Genomic DNA, 27,850 nt, shown 5'->3' with positions numbered 1-27,850 from the left:
TCATACACTGCCGCGTTCCAAGCTGCCAAGGGCAGGTACGTAATTCGAAAACTCCATAAGGCGGAACACAGGTGCGCATGAAGTGGGACTCTCCATTCATCGACTAATTATGTTGTGCGGAACCTCTCTAATGTTGTAAGCTATAACCTCACACGGACCAAGTCAATGACTGCAATATTAGGCTGCGTTTACATGAAAATGCACGGCCAGTTTTCCATTTTCGGTCCCGCATTTCTTTCGTTATCGTGCGTTTACATGGTCAAAGCTGATCCGAGATGGTCTCCGTTTGTATCGTTTTCGCGCGTCTACACGGGAGCAAAGGATCCGCAAACGTTCGTCATGTGCCAAGTGTTGTCGTGGAAGCACCAATCACACTCCAGGAATAGGCCACAAAACAACACTCGTCACACTCGTCACACTCGTCACTCGTCACATGACGTCACATGACGAAAATTGTAAAAACAATTTTTTGGATTGCCGGATCCGTGTAAACGGCCGAAAACAAAACAAACGTGACGGAAAACGAGGCCAGCATATCGTTTCGACTGTTTACACACTCAAATTTATCCTGCAGAACATTTCCGTTTTCAAATTCTTCCACCTTGGCCAGCGTTTTGGTTTTCTTCCATTTTGGTCTACAACTTTTACGTTTTGCTCTTCGTACCGTGTAAATGAACCATGCATCCGAAAGGATTTTGTTGCGTTTTCACCCCCAGCTTTGTCGTGTAAACGCAGCCTTACTTGCACATGCAAAATGTCCAAAACCAAAACACTATGTTTTCAGATCTGAACCGAATGCTTCGAATTGTTATCCAAAGGAACAATTCCAGGATATTCAGAATTCGTTTCACTCCTAAATAACACAACAAAAAAGCACGAACAGTTCTCCGGCCACACTCTAAAATAGCAATTTGTGCTACTCCTGAACTGTGAACTGTTCGTGCTGTCGTCTGCAAGTGCTCTGGTTTGGTCTGGTCTTGTCAAATGAAAAACCTATTACCACCCTCTGTCTTAAGTTGGTCATGTCACGTTCTGCTTCTGTCGGCATTTTGTTTGTTAGCAAAGTTTCAATTGCCTGAGTGTGCCGCAGAGCAGTGATGATAATTGACGCTATCTACTGATAGCACTGATTTGTAAACTGCTTCTTGTCATTCCTGCTTTAAGAGTGCTTACCTTCCAGCAGCAATTCTATCTTTTGGAAGAAGGCCATTATGATCGAAACCCAGATTTATCCAAGTTTCCCTGGCCCAGCCAGGCCATTATGATCGAAACCCAGATTTATCCAAGTTTCCCTGGTCCAGCCTCTTTTACTTTATATATATATTATTGTCTTTAGTCTGCCTGACTCCGTTTCCTGCTGATTCACTCTCTCGTGTTCTTCCTCTTCGGTGTGTGCTATGTGATGGATGCAGTTGTCTGCGAGGAACCCTGGGTGAAAAAGAGCAAAGTGTGTGAATGTCAACCGGGACTAGATGGACCCAACTGCACAGAAGGTAAGGGCTAAAGAAAGCTACTGTAATATGCCTGCGTGTCAAATAATGTATGATCCATGGGTTCATGCATGCTGGAATGTTGTATTCGGAGTCGAGAAGAAGAAGAAAAACTTCCGTGTCCTAATGCCAGTTCCTCCAACCAATTCTACCTCTTTATTCTGTTCATGTGGAATAAATAATGCATACCGGTATTTATGGGGAGTTGGTCACTCTCATGAGTTGAGCTATTTTGTTGTCAAGAGTTAATTTAACGTCTCCATGTTATCATGTTCAAGGCCATGTCAAGAACCCGCTTTTCTGTTCCTCTCTTTGTGCTTTTTTTGGAAATGCGTGAATATTCTCAATCACTGCTGCAGTATGTAATTGCTTGAATGACGGTCAGTGCACTGACGATGGCAGTTGCAACTGCCGGAACGGTTTCCATGGAGACAAGTGTCAGCTAAGTGAGTATTATGCTGTATGAAGTGAATTCCAGTTTGCTGGCATATTTCTGTGAAATGTGGGAATACCTGTACACATTAAAGAGACGCTGGTTTTTTTATCTACAGGTTTGGGTAGAAACTATTTCTTTCGGTAGAGGCGTTCGTTTCTTCTACTCAAAAGGGTGGGTTCTACTTTCCTCTGCCGGCTCTACAAGGAAATAGTTGGATGAAGCCGTATTTGTTTACCGCTGCCTGAATGGACTTGCTAGTCCTCTTCTGCGAGACCGCTTTACCTTGCGCGCCCATGGTGCTCGCACTGCAGCCACCACCCGTGGCCAAGTCTCTGCTGCTCTTGTTCTGCCCCCCGCTAAAACCCGATATGGCTTTAGTGCAATTTCTTATTTGGGCACTGCCAGGTGGAATACACTTCCACCGGCTTGCCGCATGTCTAGTTCACCAGCTGAATTTCGCTCATCCATCAAATTATACCTAGGGTTCCCTGTAAAAAGGCGCTGACGCCTGTTGGGAATTCCCTAGTAAAAGAAGAATAAATAATAAGCCGGTAGAAGTTGGCAGAGCTACATTTGCTGTGCATATTTCTGTGAAATGTGGGAATACCTGTACACATTAACGGGGCGTTCGTTTATTGATCTACAAGTTTGGGTAGAAACTATTTCTTTCGGTAGAGGCGTTCGTTTCTTCTACTCAAAACTTCAAGTCAAAAGTGTGGATTCTACTTTCCTTTACCGGCTCTACCAGGAAAAAGTTGGTGGAAACCGGTAGAAGTTGGTAGAGCTACGGGATTTCCGGCAAGATCAAGGATTTGTACACAACTCCATACAGAATAGAAACAGTTCACGTACATATCATGTAAACTAATAAATCCGGTAGAATAGCGTTCGTCCACTTACCTCAACCTTCTTCCTCTATCGGTAGAGTGACTCTACTTTACCAGGTAGCTAAAATCGAACGCAGTTTATAGCTGAGAGCTATTAGAATGGATATGCTAAGGTCTGATCCTTCCAACAAGGCCAAGATGATGAAAGTCTATCAAGGTGAAATGAGAGGACAAAAATTAATGTAATGTTTCGTCCTGAACTGTGGGTCAAACGATACCCGGAGAGAAAGTGCACTGGAAAGTCAGTTTGCTGGAGGAAATGGAGCTAAATGGGCGAGTGGTATTTGCATAGGTATATATTTTTCAATTGAACTATGGTACCGCTCCTTAGGAAGTGTACATCTTGTTTATGTGTGCTTTCTACTTCACCTGACTGTGCCTTGCATGTGTACTGTGTTATGTTCAGCTTTCAAGACAAAGTGCCTGGGTACAGATAACGCAACGTACACCTGGATGGCTCTCGCCAGCTTGCCGTGTCATCCACACCTCGACGGTGACAGCTGCCAGAAGAAAACGAACTTGACGCATGCCCGCCAGATGTGCACAAGAAGAGGATACAACGTGGTAGACCATGATTCCTTCACCAATCAGACGCTTGGCGTGCGCGACTGCATGGGAGCATTGCTCAACGAGATGGTGACGAGCGGTTACAGGAACCCTACTTCAATATGGACATCGTTCGTGAAGGATGACCAACATCTCATATACCAGCAGGGCAAGAACAGTTTGACTAAAGAATTGTATGATAGTGATGGAACAAGCCATCATGATGTCATCTGCGAAGGTAGGCTGTTGGATTGTGATCAAATGAACCCGTGAGAGAGATGCTCAGTAGCCAGCAACCATGGGGTAGAAAGTAACACTATGCATGGTTAGCATTTTACCATTCACGCGATTTGCGGCGGTCGGCCTGTACCCGTTTGTTGTGTGTATAGACATGGTTAGCATTTAACCGTTCACTCTAAATCCAACCGTACTCGTACCCAACACCCAAAATAACATTGGTTTGGTACCGTTTCCACGATAGAAAGCTCTGTTTAGCGGAAGAACGAAACGGTAGGATTCCAACTAGGGTACGTCACAAGTCGATCGTTGTGTCAGAAACCGAAATGCTAACCAGTGTCTTGAAATCACACACAAAATGGTACAGGCCGACGTACGGTCGAAGTGAATGTGAACGGTAAAATGCTAACCATGTCTATTGACAGGGCTAGAGGACTGACACAGAGAGGCGATGCCAAGAGTTATTACAACCTACATTTAGGTTTCCCACTCCAATGGGAAAACCTATGCATCTAGCCGGAGTCGGACCCAGACGCGAGTTACCAATTCACCCCATCTGCTAAGAAACAGTTCATGTCTATGCTTGTGTCATAACCCGGCATAACGGTGACAACTGGGACGTTCATGAATTATTCTTTGCATATTTTATTCCATTTATTATTATTATTATTAAAAGCATGTCCGCGTAGGTGGCGGGGGTGCCACTTTCGCTTATGCCATTCAGGATTGATGTCTGAAGAGTAATACGATACAATAAAATGACAGAAGTGACGTCAACAAAAGCCGTTAGCAACAACACCAATATGACTAATGGAAAACTTCATCCAAAGTATAAAATAAAATAGAATATGCATACAACATGTCTGTCAAGTCCTGTTAGGTGGGGCGGGCTCCACGCCATGCCTGTCGGTCCGCTGCCATTGTGCGGACTGCGTCAACATCTAGCGGCTGGTGGAGGGTAAGTCCATGCCATGATAACAGTTCCGTCTGCAAGACCGTTACCAAAGTCGTCCGAGGTCGACCCCTGAAGCGTTCAGTGCCCTCGTCGTTGGCCAGGCGAAGATACATATCCACTGCCAACTCTGGAGGAGCATTTGTTCGTTAGAAAAATAACATGTCGTCGTATGCATCTACGCCGGAACATACCATCAGCCAGTCCGGACATGTGAACTATGTATTGAAAGTTTTCGTTCCCTTCTTCTCAAAACACTACAGGATAAGAAGGAAATAAACTAAGGGCATGTGTGATTGGTGAATCCGGATTCAGATTAGAGTCACTGGAGCAGTCAGAACACCAGTTACCAATCAAACAGAACGTCGAATATTTTTGCCTGAAATATTGTAGAACTCATGATAGCTCACCATGCCGCGAACTTCAAAATTTACACAGAGTTCAAAGATGTTTACATTGCTCAACATGCGAAGGCAAAACAAACTTGAAAGGCAACTAAAACCGGGGAAGAAGCTTGGAAGACAGCCAAAAAATCAATCATGGACGTGGGGACCGCCGTGTAATGTGCAAAATCACACTTAGACCTCCATGTACATCACCACGCCCTTTCGTAATCACTGACATGCCAAAATCTATTCGAAAGAAAACCAAAAACGAAACTCATTGCGTAGTCCTGTCAGGTTCTCATTGGGCTTTGCAACAAGCTCTGGCTGCTCCAGCCTCTGGGGTCGGAGTGGTCAGAACATGTTCTGAACACTCCAAACCTAGAGCAGACCAGTGCAGACCAATCAAACGCCCCTGTTCAAAACGCCCCTGTTCTGGATCCGACCAATCAAACGCGCCCCAAGAGACTACAACTATAAAGATACAAAGTTAATTTGTTCATCACATTATTATGTCGGCATCGTACGTTTTATTCATAGCTTGGTTAAAACTTCTTTCTCCGGGACTGCTTTAAGTGCAGTTGCGCTCGGTGAAAATAGACCCAAAGTGCAAAACTGGCTGCCCTGGATCAGTTCCGATTACATCATTGTATTGTACATGCGTACGCGGCCGTATTTGTCCCACTTCCACGGTGTCAATGGCCGCGCAAGTTGAAGGCACTAAATCTGCACGCTGGGCCGGGTCTCACCGAGAGCAACTGTACTGGGTAGCACCACTGAGTGGTTTGCAACAGTGGCGTACTGCTGGTCACTGAGGTCTGCCCAGCCACATGCAGCTTTAGGTATAGCCAGCATGCTGCTCATCGAGATGTTTGAGTAGCGGCAACCTTCATTCTTCGTATGCATAGAACATTTTTTTTCACTTTAACCTCTCGCCCCGGTTTTCGACATCGTTCTCCTTGTGTGTGTGTGTGTGTGTGTGTGTGTGTGTGTGTGTGTGTGTGTGTGTGTGTGTGTGTATGTGTGCCCGGCAAATACTCAGGGTAGGGCTGAAACGATCACTGCAAAGCGGTTATCGATTACCTTCTTTTTTTAGTTCATTGCACTGACACTGCTATCAGACAAGGTTTCATTGAGTACGACTATAGAGTCCAGGGCACCTGTTATTCGAGTATATTTCATTACTAATGTACCTATTATCTGCCCACTACTGTATGTGCCCTTGTCCTGCAGCCAAGTGGCTCCATTACAACGACTCAGTATACGCCGCAGCCACGCCATCACTGAAACCCAACGTGACTGAGCAGTTTGCAGAGGAGGCATGTCAGGAGTACGGATTTCACCTCATAACCTATGACTGGCTGCAAGCACATGGCCATGTATTAAGAGAGCGCTGGCTAGATAGATTGGCTCTTCGGCACGCACCTTACCACGTCAAACCAATCCGAGTGAATGGCAACTCCCATTACATAACTGTAACGTTTAGAAATCGCAGTAATCCATTTCAAAATTCCACAATCAATCGCCACGCCAAAATCCTCTGTGTCAGTAAGTGATATTTATATTTTAGAGTGGTTTTATCAATGGCTGCCCCTGTGGAAGCAATATTTTATTCATCTGTGTCTGCAACCAACATAACGAAATAGCATATCATGTTGGTTGCGGACACAGAGGAATAAAACATTGCTTCATTTGCGCCTTTAATTTGCCTTATAAATGAAAGACCTCATCCCAACAAATGTTTCAAGAAGATTCCCAACCAAAATCACTTTTGCAGAGCGATTTCTTGGGTACTACCGGCCGGTGAGAAGGCATGGAATCTGTCGTTATGAAAATGCCTTGAGTGTCAACAGGTTTCGTCCAAACATATCTGTGCCATCATGACTTATACCAACATGCATTGTGGCAATGCAGATTGGGACAACAGTAATTGTGCCAGTATATCATATGCCAACATCTGCTATGCCAATGTCTGCTGTGCCGAAATATAACTTTAATGTAACACCCACAGCACCACCTACCTCCTCGACCCAGTCACTCAGTGTGGGATTTCTGAATGTGTGTAGTGTTCGGCGGAAGGTAGCAGAAGTTCAAACGTTCATCTCAACACGAGGCATTCACGTTCTCGCGATAGCCGAGACATGGTTGACCCCGGATGTGTCCGATCAGGAGTTGTCCATCCCGCACTTCGAGCTATACAGAAGAGAAAGACCTGATCAGCGAGGTGGCGGAGTTGCTGTGTATTGTCATGAGTCACTGGCTTTTCGACAACGGGCCGATTTACAGCGCGAGCTAGAGATGCTGTGGCTGGAGATTCTAGCCCCTGGTCGACATGGAACGCTCCTCAGCTGCTGTTATCGGCCGCCAAATAGTTCTGCTGCCTACTGGACCACACTGGATCAGAACGTTGAGCAAGCTGTTCAGGGATGTCAGCAGTCCACTGTGGTACTTGGCGACTTCAATGTTGATTTTAGCAATCCAACTTCTCCATCTGCATCCCCTTTGTACAACATACTTTCCCACTAAAATCTCTGCAATTATGTTACATCTCCAACTCGAGTCACGGCAACATCATCCACGATGCTAGATTTGTTCCTCTCATCCTCCCCATTGGATGGTACCTGTGAAGCAATACACTTAGACATAAGTGATCACTTTGCTGTGCTGGCCTGGTTGAGCATTCACACACACCACCACGTGTCGTCGTCAGTAAAAACCACCAGACGCCTCCCTCGAGTAAACTGGGACAGTTTCAGTATCGACCTCCAGAGGAAACAGCAGCAAGACTTTGATGCCCACAGCAATATCCATGATATGGTTCATTCTTTCACTTCTTCTATCATGTCCACACTATACCAGTATGCACCATTGGTACCTCGCGCACGCCGCCCATGCCCCTGGCTGACTGATGAGTTTGTGGGTGCAGTTCGTAAACGCAATCATTTACACCAGCTCCTCGTGAGAGATCAAGCGAATGTACAATTGCGTGAGCAGCATAGAGAAGCTCGGGCCATGGCACGTCGACTCGACAGGAAACTGCGCAACCAGTTCTTCACTGAACAATGCCGAACGAGTGACCAGCGCAAACTGTGGAGAGTGTTGAATGTTGTAACTGGCCGTCAAAAGAAAGTCCAGGTCCCACAGGCATCCCTACAGGATCTCAGTGAAACATCTCGTTGCGTTGTACATGACCCAGCGCGTCCCACCACTCTTCAAGCTCCCTTGGGACCAACCCAACAATGTGGTTTCTCTGCTTTCCAGCCAGTCGCCGTTTCTGCCGTCGAGTCCTGTTTGAGTTCTGTGGACCCAAGTAAGGCGACTGGCATTGATGGTGTGCCTGGCCTACTTCTACACAAGTTCTCCTCAATATTGGCACCCAATCTCACCAAAATTATCAACTATTCGCTCAGAACAGGCCAACTTCCTTCCACCTTCAAATCCTCACATGTCACCCCTCTGTTTAAGGGTGGCGACCCAACCTCACCTACAAACTATCGCCCAGTTTCCCTGCTACCCATCATCTCCCGGATTCCGGAGGCATTTCTAAAGAAACAGCTCACCACCTATCTCGAATCAGCCCAGCTTCTACCCACCAGCCAATTTGCCTATCGTAAACAACACTCCACAGAGGATGCACTTGTCCTTGCAGTCAACAGATGGTCTCTAGCCAAATCTCGACGAGAGTACACTGGAGTTGTGTTCGTAGATATGTCGAAAGCGTTTGATCGAGTTCAGCACAAGCGTCTTCTGACTGAACTCTTCTCTCTTGGCATATCTGGTACCCCACTCACTTGGTTTGCCGAATACCTCTCAGGCCGCTTCCAGCAGATCAGCGTTCAAGGGCATCTCCCTTCTGCCGTTTCTTGTTCTCGTGGTGTCCCACAGGGCAGCGTTCTTGGTCCCCTGCTATTTGTCTTGTACACTAGCACATTGAGCACGATCCTGCCACCGGCGGTAAACCACCAATAATTTGCGGACGACATTACTCTCGACTGCTCAGACACCGACCCCACTAAAGTATGCCGAACCCTCAGCCACGCCATCACAAGCCTCGCCACGTGGCTAAAAGATATTGGTTTGCTGCTGAATGCAGCAAAAACTCAGCTTTTCTTCATAAAGCCCCATGGCGCAGATGACACACAGCCTGAGGTGTTCCGCCATGCTGACAAACTTGCTGTCACACCTTCGGCTAAGTATCTTGGGGTAATACTCGATGAGGAGCTGTCCTGGAAGCCCCACATTGCACACCTGAGCCGCAAGACTGCTAGGACCATTGGCCAGCTCTGGAGGCATGGTCAAGGACTCAGTTTGTGTGCAAGACGCACTTGGTTCCTTAGCATGGTCCTCTCTCAGCTATGCTATGGTTCTAAAAGCTTTGTTCCTGGGCTTTCTGCCCAGTTGCTTGGACGTCTGGATAAGAGTTTCAAAGCTGGCATTCGTGCAACCCTGCAACAGCGCGTTCTCACCCCCACCGCACCGCTTCTGGCACTTCTTAGTATTGTCAGCCTAACACACACATACACTCAGATAGTTCTAATTTTTGTACACCGCTGTTTCAATGGATATTGTAGCCCACTCCTACAGCAACTCTTTACAACGACTGCTCCAAACACCGGGCTAAACGATCAGCGCATCACTAGGGGCCAAGTTTCCAACTTGCTCCAAAGTCCCTTTCCTTCGCGGGCCTGCTGGTCGCTCGAGTATGATGTTTCACGGCAGTATTGCATGGAACGCCCTCCCGGCTGATGTAAGATCGATAACTGCTGCCGATCAATTCAAGAGAGCCCTATCTGATATTGACGTACTTAACTTGTAAACTCTATGCCAACAGTCCAACACCCCTCGCTGTACTTCATGTTCCCTGGACTGCTAAAAATTGTCCCCATCCAACAAAGTCTGCCAATGTTCACACATAATTATATTCTTATGAAATGCTTCCACTACATTTTTATTTGTTATCACAATTTAAAAAATCCACACAAATTGAGTGTCAGCATACACACAATGTCATAACAAACATTTCTATAATAATAATTATACCGCTTGCATGTCTTTATCTCTATACATTTCCTCATATAATTTCCTTCATCTTTCTGTGAGAACCGGACCTATAGGCCGGTAAGAAGGCAATCATGCCTGTGCAATTAGTGAAGTAAAATAGAAGTCAACAACAACTGTGCCGACACGTCCTTCACCAACATAATTATCCTGGGTCAACATGTCCGGTCCCCACATGTCCGGTCCCCACATGTCCGGTCCCCACATGTCCGGTCCCCACATATCCGGTCCCCACATGTCCTGTCCCAACATGTCCTGTGCCAACATGTCCCGTGCCAACACGTCCTGTCCCAACATGTCCTGTGCCAACATGTCCTGCGCAAACATATCTGTGCCAACGTGAACTGTGCCACACCCGTTTTCCACAAAAATATATCCGGATAGGCGTGTTCAGAATGTATGTTGCACTCTCTGAATTTATATTAATTTTTATTGTCATGGCATGATTCACTTCTTTGCATTTCATTACACTGTACTGTAGTGTCTGCTGTGTGCGACACGTGCTAAACGGTTCTTTTCTTGCTCTCATTCCATGTAATAATTATATGGATGCGGGTGTCGTGATTAGATCACGTGTTTTGTTGTACGAGCAGTGTGACCAGCTGATTGCGCATACTCGTCTGGCCTGGAAGTTCGGCTTCCGAGCTGAGTCTTTTGCAGAGTTGTTGTTCTAATGTAGTATTAGTATCCTAAAATATTTTATCAACAAGGGCATGTTCGATTGATGTGATCCGGTTCCCGATCCCGATCTTGGATCACTCGGATCCTCCCAGCTCCAATCGAACGATGGCTAGCACAGTTGGTCGTCGTAATGATGACGTACAAAAATGGCGATTGAAAGTTGCCAAGGTTGTCAAGGTACCGATCAATTTTTGTAATATATTTTGAAATTCAAATCTAAAAGCGTGAGCAAGCAGGGTTCTGTGATCATGTTGTCGCCTCCATGATAGGACCATTTCAAGTCCATAAAAAGCCGCTGTTCCACTTCCATTCCATTTCACGTGTAGCTTGTGAAGTTAGCTGTTGTTCTCCTTCCTCGTGAGGTCTTGTGCAGTTCCATTTTTCGGTAGCAAGCATCATGGACGAAGGAGATAATGAGATTCGCTGACGGAAAATCTGTGTCGTAGTTGGCATTGTAGCTGTGGTAGTTGCCAGAATCCTGCAAAGTGAGGAGATACCGTCTGATTTGTTTGATGCGATTTGTGTACTGTCGCACCAACCTGGCTTCAATGGAGTCCTTGGATTTCGAATACCTCGACGTGTATCAGTTCCGCGGCAGAGGGTCTACGTCGAAGTTGTTGTGCCTCTGCAGTCTGATGCAGATTTCCGTCGACACTTCCGTTTGCACTGTGCAACAGTAGAAATTGTATGCACAAAGCTATCCCATTCTGTCCACATGGCTGTGCAGGGCAATGGAGGTCGGAAAGCCTATACCCGTGCGCAAGCAGCTTTTGGTTACTCTTTGGTGGCTTGGCACCATCAGAGAGGTGGCAGACAAGTTTGGTCTATCCAAATCGACAGTATGGCACAGCGTACGGCGTGTGTGTTTTGCCTTGCAGGACATGGCTCCGTTATTGATATGTTGGCCCCAGGGGCAAGGTGCAGAGAGGACGCAAGCAGAATTTCATTCAGCTCAGCACATCCGCGGCGTCATGGGGGCGCTTGATGGTTGCCATATCCCGATTGCAGCACCAAATGAGGCACCTGAGACATACCTGAACAGGAAAAATTCCATTCCGTTATTCTACAAGCAGTCTGCGACAGGAACCTGCTATTTACGGATGCGTATTGTGGCTGGCCTGGCTCTGTGCATGATGCCAGAGTATTCGAAAACAGTCCCCTGAAGCAGTTGGTCACTGAAGATGCTCGTCGTTTCTTTTCTGGAGAAGCCTTTATCGTTGGAGATTCTGCGTACCCATTACAGCCGTAGCTGATGACTCCCTTCAGGGATGATTGTCACCTCACAGCAAGTCAGACCAATTATAACTTCAAGCACTCGTCAACACGGATGTGTATTGAAAGAGCTTTCGCATTGCTGAAAGGAAGATGGAGGCAACTCAAGTATCTAAATATTGTGAATGTTGAGAACGCCACCCATATCACGTAGTATTTTCAACCAAACACCGGTGCCGCAGACAAGCGCAACCGAATTGTGGATCTCATTGCTTAACAGAGGAAGGCTGACTTTCACAATTGTTGACTTTCTACTACTCACTTCGCATAATTCTGCTGTATTTGAGTAGGGTCCTCATTTCTTTCCACACTCTACCTTCCATGCAACTGTTCTCAAATCAAAGCATGTGTGAAAAGCTTTCGGGTGCCAGCTACTGACTGCAGAGAATGGCAAGGAATAGTGTCGTGCAAGTAGGCAGTAGTGTGTGATTGGTAGTCTTCCCTGCCACCCCATGCTTTATCGCAAACCGCGTCACACATATACGCAACCAGAAGATCATACTCGATATTGCGTAGGTAGTACTTTCTCATTATAGGCAGTGAAATAAGCACAAACTCGAGTATCTTGAATGATACATCATTGAGAGAGGGATACATAATAATTATAGATGCAAAGTATCATCACCGATTCATTGGTGTGTGTGTGTGTGTGTGTGTGTGTGTGTGTGTGTGTGTGTGTGTGTGTATGTGTGTGTGTGTGTGTGTGTATGTGTGTGTGTGTGTGGGTGTGTATGTGTGTGTGTGTGTGTGTGTTTGTGTGTGTGTGTATTTGTGTGTGTGTGTGTGTGTGTGTATGTGTGTGTGTTTGTGTGTGTGTGTGTGTGTGTGTGTGTATGTGTGTGTGTGTTTGTGTGTGTGTGTGTGTGTGTGTGTTTGTGTGTGTGTGTGTGTATGTGTGTGTGTTTGTGTGTGTGTGTGTGTATGTGCATGTAGCATTGGATGTTATGTAGAAACACATGCTGTATTCTTCACAAACTCACAATAGATACATAAATAAATAGTACTTCGAAGTATGCCTCTACTGCTTTGCAAGCCATTTGACAGCTGCAGTAAGGTCGCCAAGTATTGCCATCTGGTCGTTGTGCTTATGCTCTTGCCAGGTTTGATCTTCACATTTCGTCTGCTTGAGCCATTCCAGGGCGTCACTGGACTGCCCCCCAGACCGCTTTCTCCTCTTCTTTACGCCTGTTGTGCATCGGTAGAAAGACTTTTCATGGCTCTTTTTGTTGTGGTCCTTTCGTTTATTTTGGTTTGTTTTGCGTTCTGCTTTGACTGGTTTTGGTTGCATGTATAGTTTGTACGTGATCCAAGTAACGGTTACGTCATTGTCATACGTTGTGTTTTGTTGCGCGCATGCTCATATGCTGCCATAAATGTTAGTCTTTTTCTTCAGTTTTCAGTTTACCTCGTCGTGTCCGGTCTTCTTGTCTGTCCGTCTCCGTCTTGTCAAGAAATTATGTAGAACTCTTAGTTCAGTTTCGTTGTTGTGTGTGGTGGGTCGGATGGGCAGGGAGGCTGGGCCCCTGACGCCTGGACAACATGTGCGTGTGCACAAAAACGCCCTTCTCCTCATCATTAGCGGCAGGGTTTGCCACGGCTGCTGATGCACCTGCTGTAGCATTGAGACGGACTGGAGTAGCTTGCGGTGTGGTCGGAGCGGATGATACTCTTGCTTCACCATCCTGATTGTCCTCCGAATCCGACAATTCAACTTTGGGGGTCTGGTGACAGGAACCAGCATTTTGGGTGGATGTTGGGCTTCCAACCAAACGTAGCATTAATTTCATCATAGAAAGCAGGCGGCTGTTTACGGTCAGCCCCAGTTTTTTGCTGCGAATCCACATAGGCTTTGTACGCTTTCATCAGGTTTTTCCATCTGTTTTCACATTGTTCTGCAGACGGATGTAGTTCCTCGTCCGGAAATGTTACTGCAATTTGCTGGGAAATCCGGTTCCACACACTCTTTTTCCTCCAGTTGATGTCTTGAAACAAGCCGTTGTTTTCAGACCGTGCCGAAATTAGTTCCAGCGTCAGCCGTCTTGTCCACTGGAAGCCAGGCCTACGATCTTGGCCACTGGGCTGAGGGGGCTTTGACGCAATACTTTCAGCTGCCATTGTCAGGAACGAGAAAGATGAGGGAGATAGTGAATACTACTCGTGTTGAGTGCTATATCCGAGGAAAAGTTGTCCCTCACGTCATTCTCGCCATGCTAGGATCATCCCTCCGGTCTGGTCCGGCCATGTTTGCAATTTCGGTGCCAATCTGGGCAATTTGCCGCCCAATGAGCCGCAGTTGTAGAAGCAGTAACAGCAAACATTGGAGTGAGTTGATTTGGAGGGAAGCACAAATGGAAGAAAGTGAAAGCTCCACGTGTTCATGGCCCAAGTGAAAAGGGCTCTCACAGGTTCCGTATCTCCATATGTTGAATTTCGCTGTACATGTGGGCTATTTTCCGCCCAATGAGCCGCAGTTGAAGAAGCAGCAACAGCCAGAATTGGAGTGAGTTGAATCGGAACGAAGCATAAACGGAATAATGTGAAACTCCACGTGTTGATGGCCTGAGTGAAAAGGGCTCCCGATCCCACGGGTTCCGTATCTCCACGTCCATATGTGTTGAATTCCGCTTCAAATGTGGGCTAGTTGCCGCATAATGAGCCGCAGTGGTAGAAACCGCAATAACAGCCAAAATTGGAGTGAGTTGAATTGGAAAAAAGCACAAATGGAAGAAAACGAAACTTCCCGGACGACTGTTGTCGGCCCGAGGGAAACGAGCTCCATGGGGGATCCAACGGGTTCCGCATCTCCATATGTTGAATTTCGCTGCCACTCAGGGCTGTTTGCCAACAAAGGATACGCAATGGTTGAAACGGTAAACCCAAAAATAACAAAGGAATGAAACAACCAAACTTTTGCTGTGCAAGGCGTGAGGAAAGGCATTTCACTTTCCACTCAATTCAGTGTGTTGTGATGCTGCGAACATTCAAGTGTAGCGAACTGTGAGCGAGTGATGCCTTTTGTGTTGTCTTTTCTGCGCAGAGCACTGTGCTAATGGCGTTCTGGCCCAGGACCTGAGTTGCAAGTGCAACCGCACTGTCTTCTATGGAGAATACTGTGAAAAGGGTAAGACTGCAGGATAAACTGTCTAAGTCTGTGTGGATTATACATGTACTACAATGGAAAAACCCACTGGTGAACGGGGTATACTGATGTCTTTATTTCAGGACCAACAAAATCCGCGTGTGGCTTATACTCGAGTGCAGCTTAATTAAGGCCGATTCCCAATACCACTTTCTGCGACGCGACTTGCGACAGTTGCGACTAGAAACTGCCTCTCCCGAGCTGTCGCGTACAGTCGCAAGGCACCTGTCGCAGAAGTTGAAGAAAGTTCAACTTTTGCGACATGTGACGTTCGACATGCACAAATGGAGTACACTTTCTACCCTGGCTGCACATGCAGTGCACGTGCATAGTACTACTACACGGGTGTTTGCAGTGCATGAACTCTGGCCAGTCGTCCCCGTACGCAAAATGCGTACGCATTCGGATCTACCGTACATTTCCTCGTGTTTTGGGCGAAACTGAGCGGTATGACGCGGTCGAATTGGGCCTGAATTTGCCCTGAACCAGCCGCTATCGAAGTAAAATTAGGCGTTTTGAAGGCTACACGGGAACGCTGCGGCCATGTCTTCTTTCCTGCGTCGTTTGTTTGAAAATCGGAGTGTTTTTGAGCTCGTAGTTTCGTCTTCGTTGTGGAATGGCCGTGCGTACATTCTCCTTGGAATTACCAATGTCACACCCCCGTTTCTTACATTACTAGGATTTTTGCCGGCAGCCACGATAGTTGTTATCCCAGCTTCCATATGTCCTTTCATTGAACAGCCAAACGAAACTTTGTGGAGTGGGGGTCTCAAGTTTGTCACGTTGAGTTGTACACAACAACCACATAAACACCTCAAAGAACCAAAAAACCAAGTGAGCAAAGTACTTCAACGTTTCGCTTTTGCCTGGTCTGCTGTGAAGATGGAGACTTCTACTCGGTAGCAGATACTCGTATCAATAAGCTGGGAGGGAGAGCGTGGCCAGTAAAATGTTAGGATAAAAAGAGCCACATTCTCTCTCGGAAAAGGTCGTCGTTCCAACACACTTGCTCTACCCAGATCTGTAGAAGGCTAGATTTTTCATGCACGTGCGAGATTTGCATCCGCCGCGCACATAGCCAGAGTCGAAATTTTTTACTCTCGGATTTGCCGGCATCTTGACGAGTGGCCTCTGCACACTAGTGCCTAAGGATTTCGCCTACATGAAAAAAAGATTGTGAGCTGTGTGTCACTGTCACGGCTTGTCGCAGCTCGTCGCAGGTTCCACAAGTCGCATGTCGCGTTGCTAGAAGTTGTATTGTGAATCGGCCTTTATACTCGAATGTGGATTTTACTCTGGAAAATACTGTACATAACCAGGTGCTGATATCATGACCGCATTTCCACACCCAGATTTTTTGCCACGAAATGCAGCTACCTACCCTATAGTTTGGAAGCTTGCACATCATTGGGAACCTGATGAAGGCAATTTGCCGAAACGTTGGAATAATTGTTGTGAAATGAGTTGAACTATTGCAGTGTTAATGGAAGAGAGCGTGTGGGCTCTACTCTCAACTGTTTATGAAAATGCAGGAAGCCTCCCAACTTTTACTACCCTATCTATCGCCGTTAATTGATTTGACCATCGCAGAATAGGCCTCACCCTAATTCTTTGGGGTTGAACTAGTGATGTGTGGCTTTTATATTCTGGGAAGTCTGGTGCTGGGACAGTCTGGCTCCTACACTGGTAACTTGTTTGTGGTTCAATTGCTCCCTTCATGCTTCTCATTGCATAGCATGCCGTGATGCTTTCCCTTGCCATTCCCTGCTCTTGTTGCGCATGCATGAACATATCGTATCTCTACAGACGACTGCAAGTGCTTGAACCAGGGTCAGTGTGACAACGAGGGTAAATGCATCTGCCCGACAAGATTCTACGGAGAACATTGCCAACTCGGTAGGTAGCAAGATATTCATTTTTGTCAATGCAAACAGTTATTTTCGCTGATTGCATATAAGGCTGAGGTTGTGATCGTTTCTTCATACCCTGATCCAGATCCAGACCCACTACTACTATAATCATTCCGTTTGAATGTGGTGGATCTCCCCCCCCCCCCCCCCCAGTGCACCTGGGGTGTTGCGTAATCTGGATGTTTAAAAAAAAATGCTTTGACGTGTCGCACCCGATGATGATCATGAATCATGTACTAACCATGCTGTGCTGTTCTGTTGCTATTTTTGTTGTGCACTGAAACAATATGTACGTCATGCACTGCACGCAATAACTGCTGCAGAGTGCAGAACATGTCTGAACCAGGGTCGCTGTAATGAAGACGGCACCTGCACCTGCGCTAAAGGATGGATTGGTGACCGGTGCCAGACTGGTAAGTGTCTACTTAATGAAGCGAATACGCTGCATTCCTTCGACGTGCGTACTGCATGTTGCAGTTACATTTCTTTCGCTTTGTAAATCTATGTCCAGTGAAAGTAATGCAATGTGTTCGGATTACAGTCCGCATTTTTAACACTCCTAATTTACACCCCCCAAAAAATAAAAGGTCTGTGCTGCTCACACTCCAGTGGTTAAAATTAATACACCACGATGTAAAGGGTGGATGGGTATAATCTGGGCACGGATAATACTCAGGTACGGCGATTACTCTGGAAAGTATGGTACATTGTAGTAGTTGATTTGCCTGTCGTCGGTTGGACTAGTTGAGCCAACTTGCATGCATGAATGCCGGTCATCGGCCCCAGCAACTTCTGGTCTCCTGGCTTGTTGCAAAATGCCCATTTTGTGTCACTCGGGAAACATAAGCGGGACTTGATCGCAGCGGATTTTGAGAAGTGGAGTGTCCCTGCCTCATTAATATCATCAAGAGACCATAATCCCGCAGAGTGCGCAACTAGGATGGGGTTGTGGGACGGCGTAATCCGTGATTTATGTCATGTTTGGGTCGGACTTGCGTCATTGCGTCGACGCGGTCAACCACGGTTCACACTTTCCCTACTCATGATGTCACACTATGACGTTCAACACGGATTTCGTCCCAGATCTGATCAGTGAAGTTGCGCACTCTGGAGGATTATGGATTCTTGATATAATGGTTTGACCTTGCTTGCAGCCGCCGTGAATGGTTTGTCGATGATGTAAGCCGAGTAGATTTATGTCAGGGAAATGCAAATTTTCTACTCCACTGGCTGAGTGGAGTGAGCTTTCCCCAGTGGTCACTAGAACAGGTTGGAACTACAGGCACACTACATCGCCTGATGTGAGTTTTCGCCATCACCAGACCCTATAGAACGGGTAGCCAGTCCGTTGTAGATGTTGGATGGGATGTGTTCTGGTCCAATGGATTGAAATAATCAGCTCCTACTCAAGCCCGTCCAGTATCTCGACATAAAGAACAGTATTGGCCTTGGATTTACAAGCCAAAAGTCTGCTCCATCTGTCATGCCGTGCCCCTCAAAGACTGTGAAAGTCCCTAAATAGTACCTCACATCTTTTTTTCTCGATGTCTGCTGCGGGCATAATTTGCATGCTGCACACGTTTTTCTTTGGGAGGTTCGTAGACTGATTTCTTACTGTTATGCCAATGTCTGGCATACTGACCAATGTTGTTGTTGTGTGTTGGTTTAATGTAGGGTGTGCGGACACGGACCCATGCTGCGTGAACAAGGGCATCGTGACACGCCGGGATCAGGTCTGCCGTGCCGCCACCAGCGACTGTGACGTGGCGGAGTACTGCGACGGCGAGAATGCCACATGTCCACAGGACCTGACCGCACGCAACGGCTGGCCTTGCTCCAATAGTCAAGCATCCTGCTGGAGCGGAGTTTGCCAATCACGAACTGGCCAGTGTCAGAGTGTCTGGAACGATATGGATCAAGGGTCAGCTCATGAGGATTGCTTCGCAATCATGAACGTTTTTGGAGAACGTACGGGTAACTGTGGTTTCAAATCGTCCAATTCCACCCCAGGAACCTATGCAGCCTGTGCGGCTGGAGATGCCCTATGTGGTAGTTTGTTCTGCCTTCCAGTTGCTCGAAAGAACCAACCCAGTAGTGATGTTCTGTCAAAAACCGTTCCCGTACGCGGTGATGGCGGTATAATCAGGTGCAATGGTTTGTACGCGTCCCCGCCAAGAAGCCACGATGACCCATCGCTCGTGAAGGACGGAACACGCTGTGATGCCAGCGGCGCTAACAAGGACCTCGTGTGCCACAAGCAACGCTGCGTGGACAAGTCTCGAGTCACCAGTCAGTGTTCGGTCGATGCTGACAGCGGCAAAGAGTGTGGTGGAGTCGGTGTCTGTACAAATGTAACAACCTGCCTTTACCAACCCACACCTGGCAAGTTTTTATTTTTTTCACTGAATACCACAGAACCATCAGATGCTGCACAGCGGGGGCGGTGGCATATTGGGTGGAAGTGGGGGTGGGGCAAAAGTAAATCCTCAAACCAAAGGTCTCGGACTCATCGTTACTAACTTACCAACCTAGTGGGCATTTTCAATTCATTTTTAGTTTCTGTACGTCCACGGTGCGTTTGGTTGATACGATCTAGAACAGGATCGAACAGCTGGTGCACATGGCGCAGCCCCATGCTAACTACACGGTACTCTAGAAACAGAGCACATTTTCGTGAAAAAAATATGCCAAACTTAGTACATACTTCAAAATGTGTATGTGTCACCATGGTGACAGTGTACGGTACGACGAGTCCAACCCTAAAGTGCGTGCACGTGATCATTTGGGACCAAAATCGATGTTCCCGCCAGGTCTCACAGTGAAAAAGTGAAACTGGTCGGTTTGCTCCGGCCTTGAGGCCGGAGCAAGCAGAACATGTTCTGGCCGACCCAGAACAGGTGCAGTGCCAACCAAACGCGCTGTTCTGGTGAATCCTGTTGTAGGTCGTACCAACCAAATGCGCCCCCAGTTGGCATATGGATGCGATGTGCTACAGATCTTGGCTCTCAAACTATTGCTGCTACATGCAATGTACAAGCAACAAAATAGCCGTCACGCCTTTTTGAGAGCTGCCTTACTGCGTGTGAGCAAAACTCTGTATCCTCCAACCAAAATTTTCATCGGCTCACGTACTCAACGTAGAATGGTCATTCAAAGTCCTCAGATTCCTGAGGCTCAAGCTATTCTGACCTCTACTTTGAACGAGCCATGCAACCATGAGCTACAGGGAACGTCCCCTTTCTTGGGCATGCTGTTCACAGACGTGCCTCACACGCAATTTGTAAAAAAAAATGGTCGTATCTGTGGTTCACTCTTTGGCGCTATTACTGTCCTTGAAATCGGAACAGGCCCGGCCAAAAGCGGTATGGTTGACAGGTATACTAACCACTGAGCTATGGATATGGTTACGCGTGGATACACGGAATTCGCAAAACAACTTCGTAGCACGTCCTGTGGTACTGCGCTGTAGGACTGTTTGTCAGGATGGTTCATGTGCAGTGCGAGCGCAGAAGGACCGGAAGTTGTGTGCGGATTGGATCACGTTTTCCAGTTTGAATTTTCTTCACATCGCGAATGTTCGAGCTGGGAAGGCAGAAGAACAGAGGTTCGAATATTCAGGGGTTTTCAGTTCGAATATTCAGGGTTTTCAGCCCTAACGCAAACCCAGATTTTGCAATTTCACGAGAGTTTTAAAAGCCTCAGTACAGCTCCTGAAAAGAGTTTTTTGAGTAATAACGATACGGTGGCGAAGACATAACTTAAATACCCAGAGAAATGGTGGTAGCTACTAGTTACTAACAAGAGTAGATAAACAAGAGTGCGCAACTCCGGATCTCTCCTGCACAATCTGCAGATACCCCCGGCCACTGCAGAATTTTTGTGGACGTCACCTTTTTTCAGAGAAACGCGCATTTTGCCGCAGAGCAGTGCAGAGTAGGCAAAGCCCGGTTTTGCCAGAGAAAGCTTCGATATTTTGCCCCAAAATTTTGCTTTATCATTGTTAATATTTTGCTTTCATTTTGCCAGGCCACTCGATATTTTGCTCCCTTTTTGCCCCAAAAAAATTCAAGTCACGTGTTGCTAAAACTGTGCGAAATTGAGTCACGTGCACCATGTAAGTGTAAAATCTCCCAATGTCCAGCGAACACACCGACATTTTGCTCCGTTTTGCTAGCAAATTCCCTTTCAGAATTCTTCGATATTTTGCTAGCATAATTGCTTGCAAAATCGGGCTATGACTAGTCTGGGGCACGTGCTGGGCACTGGCCTTGTAGTGTAAGTCCGGCCAAGAGCACGAGGGAAAACTTTCCGAAAGACTCGCAGCGCGTGCGTCGTCGAAAAGATTACTTCAACAAAAAATTCCGCCGTGGGCCTACCCATCCGTGAGTTGCACACGCTTGTTTATTTACTCTTGATGGCAAGCGGACCGAGCTCGGGGACAACCTTCCGGGTTTTGAGCTGACTGCATAGGCAGGAGCACCTGTGACCTCAGAGTTGAGGAAAATCCTAATTTTCGGTGCCATCTGTATCGTAACTTGTTAGGGCCCGGTCACACATGCACTCGAAAGTAGTGGATGCGCTAAAGCGACGTCGCAGGAGCGAACAATACCATGGCAACGGTTTCGCTTCAGCCGAAAGCACCACGGTCTGCTATATAAGGACTTACTACAAGAAATTTGTATCCGTATGATGCCCATGCAACAAAAATGCGTGCAAGATGGTCATTGACCTCGTCTATTCTCCGTACCGTATGCACCACAGCCCACTTTACTCTCATTTTCCGCCGAAGTAGGAGTTTGCCCTGTTTGTATGCGTGACCATATACATGTGGTTTCTCTGGAGCGACACCAGGCTCGCTGTCGCAGAACCTCCACGCCGAAGCGAACCCCAGTGCACGTGGGACCGGGCCCTAAGTGTTCCCCTCTCAAATATCACCCTTAGCACTTTGAGTTCAGGAGAGCAATATGGTACAAAAAAAGTGAAGATCTAAACTCAAAATGCTGGTGGGTTTCCATAGTAATTTTTGAAATCAGATTTTGCGAAGAGGGGATGGTATGCTGTTGTCTGCTTTGCTGAGATGCTTGCGTGTGCCATCTCTGTTTCTCCGCAACAGAGAGCAACGAGTCCGCTAACACTACCCAGGCTGCTACACCCACGACCAGTTACTCAATAACCAAACCAACGAGCGACCCAGCCACAACTACTCCAACCGAAGTTGTCTAATAGAGTGACGGTGATGAACAGTGCAGTGCATGAAGTGTCAGGAATTGTAACTAGTTACTCATAAACCGGGGGGAATACTACCGACAGGACTAACCTGGTGCCCTTCCACTTACCCACCCATCTTCCATAGCATCCACAATTCGGTCCAGGAAACTCGACAGGCACATGCAGTCGGTGTTACTCCAACGGAACTTTTCCAGGACGTGAAGAGCCTAGCTAACCAAGTGTGTTTCCAGTCCTGATAATTTCCTCCCATTGTAAATTTCAAATCTGCAATTTCAGATCAGTGAAAATCTGAGGCAGACCGATATCCCATAACCCGCTACGGCTGAGTAATTATGTCGTATTTTAATTAGTAATTATGCATCTATTATTAGCAAGATGATGAGGGCAATAATAGATTTATCCCGACATAGCATACCTTAACTGGTTTAGCTTTGTTGTTGTGTATTGTACTAGCACATAGTATATACATAAGTCGTCTACATTACTTCTCTATAAACCGATGTTTTCAGTTGTTACTTAGTCTTTTAATGTGTTCCCCAAGTTCTTTGACTGAGAATCTGGCAGTTGCGGCTCAAGTCATTTGGCTCCAGTTTTTTTTTCATTTCTAACTCTTGTTTCTAAGTTGAGGAAAAGTTCTCAATCTTTGGACTTAAGCGGGATTTACAGAAGCTTTTTTGCAATGCGACACGCGATGCGACGCGATCTGCGATGGATGCGTGCGATGCGAACTCGCGAAATACCATTCACAGAAGAAGTCAGCGATGCGACAAAGTTTTGCTGATTTGGGTACGTCACCATGATATTCGTGCGGTTTGACACAACTTGTAAAAATTTCAAGGCAACTCTTGCACCTTTGTACAACTTTGCTGTAGAAAAGGTCAAAATCGTACACCAAATCGCTTGTCGCATCGCATCGCAAAAGTTGAGCCAAGCTCAACTTCTGCGATGGCCTGCGATGGCCCTGTTGCGGCAGTTGCGTGGGGTCCGCAATGGTTGCGATTTGGGGATTTCCCGGTTTCGCGGCTGTCGCATCGCGTGTCGCATCACAAAAAAGCTTCAGTGAATCCCGCTTTAAGCTGTGGTCACAACTGGTGCGTGTACGCGTGAAACCACGCGTTTGTGCGTATTTTTGCTGGCTTTTGGTGCGCCATGCATACGGAAACGCGCCCAAATGGAAATTCGAGCATGTTGGAATTTGCAGCGCGTATCGGGCGCGTACCAGCCTACATGCCATTCACTTTGATTGGCGGGGTCAACAAATTAGTACTCAAAGGTGTCGCACGCGCTAAATACGACACAGATTGCTGTTTGTAACATAGCCCCCCAGAGTGTGCAACGCCTGTTCCAGCCCTGCATAGTCTCTGATACTGATAGGGTCTTGCTTGAGCCAGGTTTTACAAAATTAGGACAGGTATACCATGGCGAAATGTGTGGAGAAGCAGATCCCAAACCCAGGTTTTGGAGATTTAAAGTGGGTTTTTCATCCTCAATTCGGCCCAAATTTCAAAAGCCAGCGGGACTGTTTCCGATGAATGGACTGTAGTAAAATCCCTTAATTAATTTTTTTTTTAACTTGGTAAACCGGCCTCTTGTACGGGCGGAATTTAGTAACACAGTGATTCAATAAAAACAAGTACCAGTAGTTACATACATGGACCATACGAGAAAAAGCAATGATGACGAGGCATAAACAAGTGTCTAGTGCTGTATGGCAGCTTCCGAGACAGCGAGTCGAGCGGATGACTCAGCCACCTCCGGTTGCGAATACAGCCGTCGTGCACCACGCAGGCAAGCCACGCCTGCACGGAGAAGGGCGAAGCTGAACCTGCAGCGGATCCATGCCATCACTGCAGAGTATGGCTCACCAGATTTGTCGGAGACCATTGCAGCTATTCTCTTGAGGAGAGCGGCAGCAGCTCGACCAGTACCACCAGTTGCAGCGAAAACCACAGGGATGAAGGTTCCACGCTCGACCTCCTTGACGCGCTGTTCGTATCGCCTCCGTTTTTCACGTTCATGACGCTGGTAGCAAGCGGTGATGGAAGAGGATCGATTTGAGGGAAATCCCTTAATTAATCAGGCTGCGAAAAATTCGCCGAAAATGAGACTGATCGAAAAATCGCTACGCTTTTCGCCGATTTTGGAGGGTTCCTTTGACAGCTACTTGTGGACAGCCGATCATAATCTGGTACGCTGGTGAAGTCTGATCACCGACTAGTGGTTTCAAGACTCGTTCTCTCTCACCTACGCCAGCGTGGCAGCCAAAGAATACTGGTTGGCGGCCTCTCGGACCCAACCCTGTGAAGGAGGTATTGTGATGAGCTGGAATCCACTCCCACCAGAAACCGGCTCGACAACACTAATAGCTCATCAACTGCCTGGAATGGTATTCGTCAAACGGTAATTACAGCAGCGCGGAACACTCTGGGCGTTGCTGCACCCAGGAAGAGAGGTGGGAGGTGAATCATGGACGCCGACATGCTAAACAAGTCCTGTGAGAACCGTCGACTGAGACACCGAATCCGTGATGAAAAGAATGCTGATGCAGTTAGCATCCTAAAGCAACAGCGCAACAAGCTCTCCCACATGATCCGCCAAAATGCCTGTGCAAATGCATCCAGCCATCTAGATGAATAAGCTCGTGAAATTGAAAATCAAAAAGATGTCGCCCAGATGTTCCGTGCTGTGCTTCCACTGATGCGCAAAAAGCAGTCGCTGATAGTGGTGAATGATGCCAGCGGGAAACTGGTCCTTCGTCAGATGGAGTCAGCTTCAAAAATCAGAAATCTCTTCTCAGCAGTCTTCGCTGATTCCACCTGCGCAACTCTGCACACCAAGAGAAGAAACCTCTTGGGATACAGATAAGCGAGGTAGAAGTCAGGTCAGCAGCACGACGCCTAAATAACGGCAGAGCGATTCCGACCCGAAGACATACCTGCTGAACTTCTACAAACAATATGGCCCAGCACCGCTTCACCGTCATCTTGCCGATCTATACACAAATACCTTCAACTGTGATGATCCGCTGTCAGTTGACCATGGCACTCTCGTCCCACTTCAGAAGCGTGGGAAGCCTAAATGTCCACGATCTAACCTCAGGCCCATTGTTCTCCTCACTGCACGTCGGAAAATGCTGCCCATCACTGCCCTAAATCGCATCAGACATGCAGTCAACACGTTCTTGTCTCCGTTCTTGTCTAGTGGCTTCCGCAGTGGTAGAAGTACAGCTGATGTAGTTTGGGCCTACAGATGGATTGCAGCACGGTGCCAACGAGTGAAGAAATCTTTTGGCGTGCTCGGTGGAGACATGTCGAAAGCGTTCGACACAATATGCAGGCACCGTTTGCCCAATATATTAGCTAGCTTCCTTGAGAATGATGAGTCACCATTATCTCCTACCCACTCACGAACACATCCCTTGAGATCCGGTTACCTGGAGGGAAGAGCGAGAAGTTCCAGACCACCTGAGGCGCACCACAGGGTGACTCACTATCACCTGTCCTATTCGTTATAAACCTGGAGGCAGCGCTTCGGGAGGTGAAACAGATTATCTGCGCAAGACAAGACCTAGATATCAGGCTCGGCTTACCAACTTACACAGAGTACGCCGACGATGTCGACTTCCTTTCGTCTGACTGCAAACGTATTCAAGAGCTCCTGCCCGAGAATGCAAAGTGCCTCAAAGCCTGGGACCTCAACATCAATGAATCTAAAACAGAACTCACAAACATCACACGGCTCAACGACAGAGTGTGCGAGGAATGGCGCCTCACTAGGAAGCTGGGCTTCCTCATTGGTGACCACTAGGATGCTGCGCGGAGAATGCAACTCGCCACGGCTGCCCTGCACCGGCTCTGGGCATTGTGGATACGTGGTTCCATTGTAAACGAATCGCTGAGAGTATGGCTATGCAAGGCGTTCGTCTTACCAGTCCTGTGCTACAACAACGGGACTTGGGGGCCTCACTGGCACCGCTATGCATAGAGTAGATGCGTTCTACGGACAACAACTGCGGACAGATTTTGGTATACGGTACCCAGCGAAGATCAATAATAACTCCATCCTGGGAGCCCGCTGGCGTCTGTTTGGGCACGTGCTGCGGCTGGACCAGAGTGCACCGGCGAACCTGTCAATGTGCTCCTACTTCAAGTCATCCACTGAGCTTACCTGGAGGGGCAGGCCGTGCACAACTCTGCCGGTCATGCTCAGACACAATCTTGAGCTGGTTGGGAGGACCTTCAAGACCTCAGCAGATCTTGAGGAGCTGATGAGCATCGCCCAGATGCTTGGGGCGTGGAGCTACCTCAGCGGCCGTATCCTGGAGAGATATGTTACTGCTCCCGGATGAACCCTGGTAACTTTCACGGTTCGCGTGAGACTCGGCTGGAAGCCGGGCTTTCCTCATCCGTAGGAAAGCCACCACCCTTCAAAAATCAAGGCGCAGATGCAGCTCCTAAAGCTGTGGGAGGTGAGTAGATCAGCTTACCAGCAAGTGGTCAAAGACCGAAAATCCCATTCACTGCATCCATGTTTCCTCGTGCCAGGCCACCAGTTCCCAATGGAACCCTGGCAATGATCAGCAATTTCAAATTCAACTCGGTTGAGCTGCTCGTTTGCTTGTTTTAATTGTATTCTATTTTCGTCGCGCGCTTTATATCGCATCTGTTTTTAGATCGCCATCAATATCCTGTTTGGCTGTTGTCGTTTCGGCTTATGCGAAAGCTATACATGCTGTTCCCTTCGGAAACGGACACGATAATTTTTACTTTTACTTTATACATGCTGTGTATATATACAGTGCATTGATGCCAACGCGGAGAAGCTTCTAATAATGATAATAATACAGCTTTCCTGGACAGCAAGTTTGAAATTGTGTGTTGCTATGACAATGTTTGTGTTGCTGTTTTTCTCCACATGACTGCAGAACTGGTCGGCCACGAACCTTGCCCTTCATCCCAGATGGTGTTAAAAAGAAGTATGGCTGGACTCCTGTTCAATTACACTGAAGCTCACGCCTTTTGTAGATTTTACAAGGGAACACTTCTCTCTCAGGCATCATTCGCCCAAGAATGTTCAAAGGATTTGACACGTCACGGTCTCATTGCATGGCTGGGATTACCTTTGATCGACGGAAGTGTACTTAATACGGGAAGTTGGGCATCACAACAGTCTACTAAGCTGTATGCTGTGTGCGAGATAAGTAAGTTACCCTTCAACTTAGTTTTAGCTGATAGTACTTGGGCATTATCCTTAATTAAGGTGAAATAGCTTGTTTGTCGGCTCTTTTTTGGCTTTCTTTTTTTACTTTAACAAAGGCACAGACGACGGTCATGTTCCACTCTACGTTATGGGACTGCCACGGCAAGAATTCCGACAACTTTCCTGGGAAAGCCACGGCAAGAATAAAGGCGAAACAGAGCAGTTCCACCACAGCTACAGAAAAATGAGCATAAAGCTAAAAGCAGGCAAGAATGTGTTGCAAAGCGCTTGACTTGAAGGTGGCCAGTTTGGTGACGCCTCGGATATCCGCATGGAGGGAATTCGAGAGAACTGCGACAGCATGTGTCACCAATTTGGTAGAATGTGCAGAAGCAGCGGCAGGGACGATAAGCAGGTTACTGATGCCTCCT

At 47.2% G+C, this 27,850-nt stretch overlaps 1 protein-coding gene across 1 annotated transcript in view; it reads left to right on the top strand.

Annotated features, from left to right (window-relative positions):
- LOC135827480 (uncharacterized) overlaps positions 1-22,868 on the top strand; it is an 81,859-nt gene extending 58,991 nt beyond the window's left edge. Inside the window, exons 23-31 of the mRNA XM_065339973.1 lie at positions 1,413-1,493; positions 1,850-1,936; positions 3,220-3,597; positions 6,165-6,479; positions 14,980-15,063; positions 16,888-16,977; positions 17,315-17,404; positions 18,666-19,373; positions 22,105-22,868. Coding sequence (XP_065196045.1) covers positions 1,413-1,493; positions 1,850-1,936; positions 3,220-3,597; positions 6,165-6,479; positions 14,980-15,063; positions 16,888-16,977; positions 17,315-17,404; positions 18,666-19,373; positions 22,105-22,214 — 1,943 coding nt within the window. The 3' untranslated portion in view covers positions 22,215-22,868. The remainder of the gene's footprint in view (positions 1-1,412; positions 1,494-1,849; positions 1,937-3,219; positions 3,598-6,164; positions 6,480-14,979; positions 15,064-16,887; positions 16,978-17,314; positions 17,405-18,665; positions 19,374-22,104) is intronic.
- The last annotated feature ends 4,982 nt before the right edge of the window (positions 22,869-27,850 follow it).

This window comes from Sycon ciliatum, chromosome 11, assembly GCF_964019385.1.
Source record: "Sycon ciliatum chromosome 11, ocSycCili1.1, whole genome shotgun sequence".
Classification (NCBI taxonomy): domain Eukaryota; kingdom Metazoa; phylum Porifera; class Calcarea; order Leucosolenida; family Sycettidae; genus Sycon; species Sycon ciliatum.
Note: the sequence above shows the minus strand (reverse complement) of the source record. Positions and strands in the feature narration are given on the sequence as shown.